Here is a 10451-nt window from a genome sequence, read left to right on the forward strand (position 1 = left end):
TCTTTTTAATTAAGATGGCCTTGTGTCAGATTTTTCTTCTTTTTCATTTTCACTCATTTCAATATTTGACAATAGTAACGTATTTATCCGCGCGCGTAGACAAAAATTAACTTTATCATCGAAGAACGAAAGAACAATAAAAGGTAGAATACCATCACAGAACAGAATACCATTTAATTGAATATACCCGTTATAATACAGCCAAATTTTAACTATGCATTTCCTTTCCAATGTTCAGCTTCAGGTAATACTAAAACAATAACCAAGTACTACTTCCTAAGCGATGTCCTGCATCACAGAAGTCCTAAAAGAGACCAATCGCTTGTTCCAAGACGAACTTAGAACTATGCACTGCCAAATTCACGATATATGTGGAATAACTAATAGAGAATGATACAAATATTCATAGAAATGTTGGACAATAATTAGACATTACGTGCCTAATTTGTGAGATGTCTTAGAGCTGTTGTACGGCCTGTGCAAAACAAAGGTAATTTCAAACTGATCTGCAATCAAAAAGTAATTTTACAACCATGAAAACTGTGTAAATATAATTCTCATGGGAAATTGTATTGGAATTAATTTTAAGGCTCTTTGAATATAGCAAAGGTTTTTACAAAAACATTACTTGTAGGGGATTTACAAACTCAGCAGGATCCCATAATCTTTGAGGAAAAAGCGCTGATTTGTCCAATTGGCTGGACCCATTTGACTGTATTATAGGATGAAATTATAAGCAGTCTTCACTAAAGAAAATTCACACTCTTTAATCTTAAGTGATTTTCTCAAAATAACATTCTAGATATTCCAAAGTAAAGTAATGCATTTGAATAGTACAGATAATAAACTAGTCTCTGTTGTTCTAGATCCAGTTCTCCTGCGTAACTTTGAAAATAAAATACCAAACTATGTAAAATAATGGGTACTTTTCAGGAGATTAAACAAGTCTTAAGGAACAGAATAAGCTCAAATAGTGCAAGGAAAAACCACTTTTTCTACCATTTCTTATAACCAAAGGAAAAGATGCAAATTTTTTAGGTTTCCCTAAAGATAAAAAGGAAAGGAATTAGTGGAAAAAGGTAACAAGGTATGAGGTGATATATATTGTGTTAAAAAAAGCATTTTGTAGAGTGAAATCGAGCTTGGTCCCAGTTTCTGAAAGTACATGGACCAAAATTCAACTTTGTGTTACATTGTGAAGCACAAATAAGTCCTTTTATATATATGAGATTAATAAATGAAGTTGAAGTATAATGTAACCATTATAGGTACTTAATACAATATCAGTCTATCGTAACTGTAAGCAAAGATCTTTAAAAAATCATATGTAATAAGTAAGATTGTAAAATAAAAAAAAACAGTAAGATTATATAAATCGTGTGTAATATTAGATTTGAATGTTACCTTTTAATAGAAATTATAAGTTCATATTTATTTTTCAAAATATATGGTATGAAATTATGAATATAAAACTGTTTTAAATGCCATTTTGTTGTCTACTTCCACATATTCGGCTATTTATATAGGGAGCACTTTAGGCCCTATATGTTTATATGAGCTTTTTTTCTTAAAAATACATGAGCAATCATACCCTTTGTTTTTTTTTAGACCGTATATAGAAAACGTCTTGTTTATACATAGTGCTCGAAGCTTTCATCGAACAAATTTTGTATCGAAGAGTCAACAAATTCTTGTTTACTCTTGTGTTGTTTTGGGGGTTAGAAATTATTAAAAATCTACAAAAACATAATTAGTAAGGTACAGAACGTTGTTAAACGTGGTTTTTTTATTGATTTCAAGCCAAAATTAGGAAATAACAGTAAATATCTTTTAGAAGTTATATATTCTTGTTTTGGGGCTTGGAAATTGATAAAAACTACAAATACATGATTTTTACAGCACAGAATCATGTTGAATGAGGTTTTTTATTGATTTCACAGCAAAATTGGTGAAATAAAAGCAAAAAACCTTGGCCATTACATTGACTAAGAAAATGTCTCATAGAAGTTATAAATAGAGGTATTACTGCCTTGTTTTATAATTTATAGATGTAATAAGGCCCTATTTAACTAAATATTACATTATTTCGGCAAATATCGACCAACAAAGTTATATTAATTGAAGATTCTGAAGGCTACCGAACCGCCACCATATTTTTGAATTTTATTTTAATTTATATGGGTTTAATAGGTCTGAAACTGCTTAATTAACTATATTTAATGATAATCTATAATTCCTTAACTATTTTAAAGCTTCAAAATCGTTTTTAAGGCAAAAATCTATTTTTTATGATATTAACAATTAGGGACATTGGGGTAATTAAAATGCGATATCTATGTGAATTTTGCTTTGTTCGTTTATTGTTTGGTGTCATTTTATTCGGAAAACACGTAGCTACATTTCCCTGGTAGTAGTTTTGTCTCCAATGTAGCGTTATATTGCTAAATTTTCATTTAAACTTGAAATTTAGGTCAAAAAATTACATAATTTTTTATCGGTAAAACAGAAGAAAAGCGCCAGTTGGCGCTCCTCCTAGCGTCAAAAATCAGAAACCGAGCGCCAAAACTCAATTTTATTGGTCGTTTCGGTCGATTTTCGCCATTTCTAGACGGACCGTTGACGATGTAAGGTCTTTGTCGGTTTTTCTCCAGAATTTTTAAGGAAAAGTGCCTTTTTCTTGTATATTGTGCTCGGAAATCATGTGTAGTGCATAGCTGGAGTCTTAGAGAGGGTAAGATTGACAATTTTCCTACGAATTTCCCGATTTTTTTCGAAAAATTCCACCATCTAAAGATGGCCGGTAGAAGCGCAAGATCAACAAAAAAAAGTCAAAGCCGCCTTTTTTTGTTAAACTTTCCGTTTCTTTCTGTTTGCTTTTTTATACTTTCTGTTGCTATAAATAGTTCTTTTTTATGGTTTTACTGTATTAAAATATATCATTTTCAGACTTAAATAGTTTGATGAATATAGTATTTTAGAAATAAAAACCTTATATAAGTGGATAAATTATAGTGAATCAATTTTTATGAAGAATATTTCTAATAGTAGTGCACTTGATATGTTTTTTTAAGATATTATTTAATAGAAGAATACTTTTATGTAATAAATATTTTATAGAATAATCTAAATAGAGTTTAGGAACCTGTAAAATACAGAAAAATTACATCTGCCTGTATTTATACTAAATAACATTTAGAAACTTATTAATATAAGGTAATAATTAGTACTTAATATTGTAGGTATAATTCCATCACACAGAAATTATCCAGAGTTACGGATATTCCAGGACCACGCTGCCAGTGAAGAAGGAGATGACGAATATCAACACAGCAACAGATCTTCAAGTCGCAAAGAAACCAGGCTGCCTTTGGATGGAATGGATATGGTATGGATCAAGGATCGGTATGGGTCTGGACACGTCATATAGCTCAGGTCGTACCTGGGCTCGGGCGCTGTATCCAGACGTGCTGCACTCCGGGAGTGAATGTGCGCCTTTACACATTTTGCTCGGTACAATCGCGGGTATAGGGCCCAGCTGGACTCGAGAGATGGTAAGTACGACCAGTTTCCTATGAATTTCCTGATATTTTTCGACAAATTGGACCCTCTTAACGCGGCTGGCTTGAAAGCAATTCTGTTGGCTGGATGGAACGTCATTTCTTTTCCTAGGGTGAACCAAAATTACAATATTATTCACCCACTCTTTCAAAAACAGGCACACTAAGATTTTCAAATATTTAATGATATTTTACTATTTCTTCGTCCATTACTAATTTCTACAGAAATATATTTTATATATTTTTGTTTTCTTTTTTGGGCATTTGGTACAGAAATTTTTAAGAAAAACTATTAGCTGTTTTCAATGATATAATTTCATTAGATTTTCCTAAAATAATGCTACTTTCCAGGCTACTTTATTGTAATTTTATTATACTATTTCGTAATGACATCTACATAATATTTTTTTTTTCTAATTTTTTATTAAGTAGTTATTTAAATTTCTTGGTAACAATTTTTATTAGCATTCATAGGATCATATAGGTATATAGGGTGAATCAAAATCACAATAGATATTATTCACTCCATTTTTCAAAAACAGATCACACGAAGATTTTGAATATTTTTTTTTTTTTTATTTTTCGTATTTATTTTATTAATTTTTCGTATGCACTACTAATCTCTACAGAAATATGTGTATATTGTTTTTTTTATAATATTTGTATATACATTTTTAAGAAAAAATATTAGCTGATTTCAACGATATACTTCATTGGATTTTTTTAAAATAGTGCTACTTACTTTATTGTTATTTTAAATTTTTTATACTTCGTTCTTTTTGGCTTACTTATTATATTTATTTTTGAAATTGTTTTTAGTTAAATAATTTTTTTTAATTTCTTGGTTAAAATTTTTTTTGAACTCATATAGGTGTATAGGGCCTCAACCAAAATTACAATATTATTCACCCACTTTTTCAAAAACAGCTCACAGTATGAAAAGTTAATTTTTTATAGTCAAATCACATTTTTCTAAATGTGAGAATAATTATTTCGTTGTATAGAGTATACAGGGGGTTCGTTCACGCAGCTTATAATATTTTACTATATTTTTTTTTCTACAACCAATTTGCAAATAAATACTTATCAGGGTGTTTTCAAAACAAATGCGAAAACTTCAGGGGTGATTCCTTGTTTAAAACAAAGGGTAGTTTGCTTTATAGTCATTACCGAACATTGATATTGCAGATGGCGGAAAATACGCTTTATTTATTTGAAATTTAGACTAACAGCATTACCAGCGAGCACACTCTCTCTGGTAGTTTTTCACTTTGAAATGGAAGGGGCTGAAGAACTGTTTGTCATTCTGTTAATTCTAGAGGCATCAAACATAGCCACAGTTTGGGATAGTTTAGTTTGTTTAGAAACATTTTTATCTCTTGTGTTTTTTGATAAAACTCATCGATTTGAAATTAAAAATAAAATGTAAAGTATTACGTGTCAGGACAAAAACATTTTTAGATTAAGAATCTAGTGGTAATAACGATAATAATAATTCATCTAGACACAATCATTGCAGTAGAGTAAATGCCTGCAAATAAAATAATATTAGGAACATCCTAAAAAGTAACAGCGGCCGACTAGATTTTTTCCTAAAAATTACAGCAGCCCACTAGATTCTTTATCAGAAAATGCTTTTTGTCCTGACATGTAATGCTTTACATTTTATTTTTTAATTTCAAATTTGTGAGTTTTATCAAAAATACAAGAGATAAAAGTTTCTAAACAAACTAAACTATCCAAATTAATTTTTGCATGTGTTTGATAAGATTTTTCTTTAAATTTCATTAACAAGAATGATAGGGGTAATTTATTTCAACCCCTTCCGCTCATTTTAAAAAGTGAAAAAATACCAGAAAGTGTGTTTTCATAACAGTAATGCCTCCATAAAAATTTCATTAGTCTATTTCTTTTCGCTTTCAAGATAAAAAATAAAAATTATTTTTCCGCCATCTTTGTACCGCGATATCTCCCCAATGGTTGACTTTTGACCCAACGTTTATGAAGCAAACTACCCTTTTATTTTGAAAAAGGAATCACCCCCTTTTCGCATTTGTTTTGAAACACCCTGTATATCGGTCAATTTGGAAACTTTTTTTTTTTTTTTTTACATTTTTTTCTCTGTCACATAGAGTAGTGAAAACTTAATAAGACATACACTCTTTAACGCCCTGTATAACTGAGGTGTTTTATTGAATCGCGAATACTGAGATACCCTGTATATTTATTTTACATTTTTAGTTTTACATAATTTTTTTTATTTTTAATTTTCAATAACTCCAGTAGTTGATTATTATTCAAGATTATACAGGGTTGTTCACCACATACGACACGGAGTATTGTAGCTAAACGATGAAATTTTTACAAATTGTAAGTTTGGGGTTCGTTGAAGGACTATTAGAGCTACAATTTGCAATAGTTTACAGATAGAGTGTCCCAAATAAATAAAACATCAAAGTTGTATTTTTTTTAATGGAACACTCTATATTATTACATTTTAGTTTGTACGATTAAAAATAAAGGTAATTTTGAAGGTTTATTATACTAAACCTTACCGTTTTGAAATAGTTTTCAATTTTGTGAAATTGCAGTAAAATTTTAAAGCTTCATTTCTCCATGGGTATCAATGTTTTTAATACTAAATATTTAATGAAGTTTATTTATTGATCAGTTATTGTGTTGTAATAATAAAAATAATACTACCTTTTATACAGAGTGTCTAAAAATTTATTTTAAATAATTATTAGCTTCAAACGGCAATAACTTTTTAATTTAAAATGGAATGCCCTGTATATTTTAGGGGAATCAGATGCAAAATTAAATTGTCTATCAAATTGTATTATACCATTTTTACCTATTCCTTCAAGTTTTCGTAGAAAATGCATTTTCTATAATTTAGACCTCATTTATCAATATATGCATGGAATATTGACATTTTAGATTGTTTTTACAACAATCAAAAATGATAAAAAAAAAAAAAAATGTAATATTATCGTTTTTAGCAAAACGATAATATTACTAGCCCATTTGTATGCAAAAGAAAACTATTTAAATCTTTTATAAAAGAGTATAACACACTAAATATAACACCATTATTTCCGGCCATATACTAATTAATGACATACTTAATGTGTTCGTTAATAAATTATTATAAATAAATGTGATTTTTGAGTCAGAAATCAATATAATAATAAAGTTATCAAATTAAAGTCTTTGTTGTTATAAATAAGTATTTATTAAAAAATGAAATATCATTTTTTAAGGTGTTACTTTTTATCACACTGTCTAATGCCCATACAAACCAGTTTGTTAGTATTTGGAGCAATTATTATTAATCAACGCAAACAGTCAGTTAATGTAGTTTGAATACGGAATCATATTAATTGTCCCCTTAACAAATATTTAAACAAGTTTTTTTTATTTTTAATGAAATAAACGAATTATATCGACACAATATTAGTATCTGTACTTTAAAATTTGGTACATCTTTAAAAATAATCTAAAATGTCAATAGTCCATGGGTATATTGATGAATAAGTTCTAAATTACAAGAAAATGCATTTTCTACGGAAACTTAAAGAGATAGGTAAAAATGGTATAATATAATTTGGATAGACAATTAAATTGTGCATCTGATTCTCGTAAAATATACAAGGTGTTCAAATTAAACAAGTTATTGCCGTTTGAAGTTAATAATTATCTAAAATAAATTTTTAATACTTTGTATAAGGTAGTATTATTTTTATTATTGCAACACAATAACTGGTCAGTAAATAAACTTGCAAATATTTGTATTAAAACTTTGATATCTTGAGAAATGAAGCCTAAATTTTTACTGCAATTTCACAAAATTGAAAATATTTCAAAACGATAAGGTTTAAGTATAATAAATCTTAATCAAATTTACCTTTATTTTAATCGTAGAAACTAAAAAATGTATTGAATATACGTAGGCCATTTAGTTGGGGGCCGGTGTTCATTAGTCTGTCAAAACATACCTCTTTTTGCTTATTGACGCGCAAGCAATCATGCGCATCATCGCAACTGCAGGCGAGTTTACCGCCAGCGCGGGCGTGGCAATTGCCGAGCGTATCATTTCTGCCACTGAGAACAACTGAAGGGAATTGTTAATCCCCAGCTCACAGCTGTTATTTCTGATGCCATAAGCGAGCACTGCTCGGCCTCTGAGACTTGTGCTTGGCTCATTTGCTCATTGCATCTATGAGCCACAGCTCATTATTGGCCCACAGCGTGTTGCTGGCGCAAGAGCCTGAGCACCAAAGTTAATATTGAGAAGTTTTGCCAACATATTGACATACCTACAAGAAATTTTTAATTCTTCTAGTGGGAGGCTTTATTTTGATACCTATCATTGTTGTAATTAATCACTTAATTACAACAATTATTAGGTAATCCAAAGGATAAAACACTCCACTGGAAAGGTCGGGTATTTACGAAATTTCTGTAAAGATTGTAATCAGAAATATGTTGGGCAAACTAGAAGATCAATATTAACTAGATTTAAAGAACATTTAGCTCAGATAAGATATGGTAGACCGGATAAATCTTATGTTGCCGAACATATTGTTGATAACAATGAACATTGTATAGATCTTAATAATTTAAAATTACTCAAACAAGTCTCAAATTACAGGCAATTAGATGCATATGAAAGCATCAGAATTAATAAATGTAAAGATAGTATGAACAGAGTCAACGGTCCAATTCCTTCAAGTTCTTTGTTAATACTACTCTAGTGGCGGAAATCTAACTGTTACGCTCAGTTGGCTCTGACTCGGTTGGTTAGATTTGCCACGCCCACTCGTGGCCCACTGAGCGAGTATATAAACGCCCAACTTGTAGATTGTACTTAGTTTATAATCATTTTTCGATGATGCTAACATGGTTAGCGAAACGCGCGTCCAGTGTAAAAGTAAAAGTGTTTTGGTGTATTGTGGTGATTTAGTGTTTTTATTTTGCTGTGTAACACCAAAGGTTCCAACCCTCAACTGTGGGCTAGAAAACCTGACAAAAAATACAACTTTTGATATTTTTGACTTATTTGGGACACTCTGTATCTTGTAAAATTATTTTAAATTGTACATTTAATAGTCCTTCATCGAACCCAAAACTACAATTTGTAAAAATACAATACTCCGTGTCATGTGGTGAACAACCCTGTATATTAGTAAAAGCCAGAGGGTTGTTTGGGGTCTTTTTGTATTTTTTTCTTTCTTCTTCAGATCGCAATCGAATGGGGACACACAATTGTAATCACCAAACTACACTTACTTTACCCATGCAGACGGCTCATGGAATGCTATCACGTGAAAATCCATCAACGCTCCCAGCTAGTAAGCGTGCGGTTTAATGTCTCTACTATCAGGCTCTAAAGACATGACCGCTGAGTTCGTGTTAGATTAATCCGTCGTTTTACATAGTCTGGGTTCAATATCACAAGTGTCACTCGTTTTTTTTTCTCTAACGCTAAAATAAAACTCTATAAGAAATGTTTATAGACTTTTATCCACGAAAACAGAGATTTTCTATTTTATATTTGAAAGTATAATCAAATTAAATAATGTCACTTGAATCTTTCCCATAAAGTATCTAATAAATGCCAGTACTTTTTAGTGCTCGTATTTTCCTCAAATCGATAGACACAAAAAAAGCAGCGTTGCGGGGTGGTTGCGATGCAATCTGTGGGCTGTGGGGACTGTCGCGAGGGGCCAGTCTCGGAGGCCTGGGACTGTTTCGCCCTGGATTCGTTCGCATATTATTACAGCCCCGGTAACAGGCCGGGGTTCCCAGGTGCTCGTTGCGTTGTAGTCTGCCAGTGGGTATGTTATTCGACCGCTCCATTACCGGGCGTAAGCTTATAACATGCTATGCAGGCTATCCCATGGGGCCGGGTTGTTGTCCTAAACGTAAAGGGTGTCTGGGGAGTGGGGCTCAGCTCAATTAGAGGACTAGGAGGCTCGTAAAGGGGTGCAGTGGGTTGGGCTCATCTGGCACTCTTGGACCGGAAAGGGCAGGTAAACGCTGGTCCTTGAGTGGGGGGAATGTGGCAGAAGACGTTACGTTAAATTGTCCGATCGGAACGTCATAAAACTATGTGGTTATTCTCAGCCTCCGATGTCGCCTTGCTAATTAACCACCAATATAAAGCTTTTACTAGTGAAAGTCTTTATATTTTTCCTTCTCCTCTCGAAACTGGAAAAACGCAGGCATATAAACTTGTTTTCCGGGTTGCCTCGTTACTCGAAAAATACAAACCGTCGTCGAATGGTTTTTTTCTCGACGACACCGTCATCTTCTTAATCTGATTCTTTTTGAGCTGGGTCGCCCTGTAGCCCGGTGATTTTTGGTCTGGCCAGGGTTCCAAGGAACAAATGTCCTCAGGAGTGGAGGATCAAGCTGGTATCGGAGGGTCGAGGCTTGGCCAAGATTCCGTAAAGGTTCGAATTGACTGGAACAACACCCGCCGTGCCTTTGGGTCTCTCCGGTGTTCTGGTCTGTCCATTTAAACGGTTTACGGAGGTTCTATTTCTTGGAGTTATGACCGGTTAAAACCTTATTTTTCTAGAAATTTAACGGCATATGTGCCATGAAATCGGATATTCGATGAACCACTCATTTTGCCAAGTATTATTGTAACAAAATTCATGCTTTTTTTTTATTTTATCAAGTCTCGGTAGTGCTGAATGGGGAGCGCTAAGGTAATGGAGGTTCACATCTTTTCTTATTTTACCGTTTAGTGCTAGTCTGGTCTCTAACGTTGAATCGAGAGTGCTAAGGCAATGGAGATTCCAAGTCTTTCATTGTTCTAGTGTTTTCTTTTTAGCGTTGTTTGGGTTAGGTTCGCACTAAAAATTCTAATGAATATAATTTTTA

At 32.1% G+C, this 10451-nt stretch overlaps 1 protein-coding gene across 1 annotated transcript; it reads left to right on the top strand.

Moving 5' to 3' along the window:
* The first annotated feature begins 3311 nt into the window (after nucleotides 1–3311).
* LOC115880703 lies at nucleotides 3312–9018 on the top strand. Its single transcript, XM_030897983.1, has 2 exons — nucleotides 3312–3551; nucleotides 8801–9018. Exons 1-2 carry the CDS (start codon nucleotides 3312–3314, stop codon nucleotides 8948–8950), a joined length of 390 nt encoding a protein of 129 aa, XP_030753843.1. The 3' UTR covers nucleotides 8951–9018.
* The last annotated feature ends 1433 nt before the right edge of the window (nucleotides 9019–10451 follow it).

The sequence above is a fragment of the Sitophilus oryzae genome, unplaced genomic scaffold (assembly GCF_002938485.1).
Source record: "Sitophilus oryzae breed Bouriz unplaced genomic scaffold, Soryzae_2.0 scaffold_1644_pilon_pilon, whole genome shotgun sequence".
Classification (NCBI taxonomy): domain Eukaryota; kingdom Metazoa; phylum Arthropoda; class Insecta; order Coleoptera; family Curculionidae; genus Sitophilus; species Sitophilus oryzae.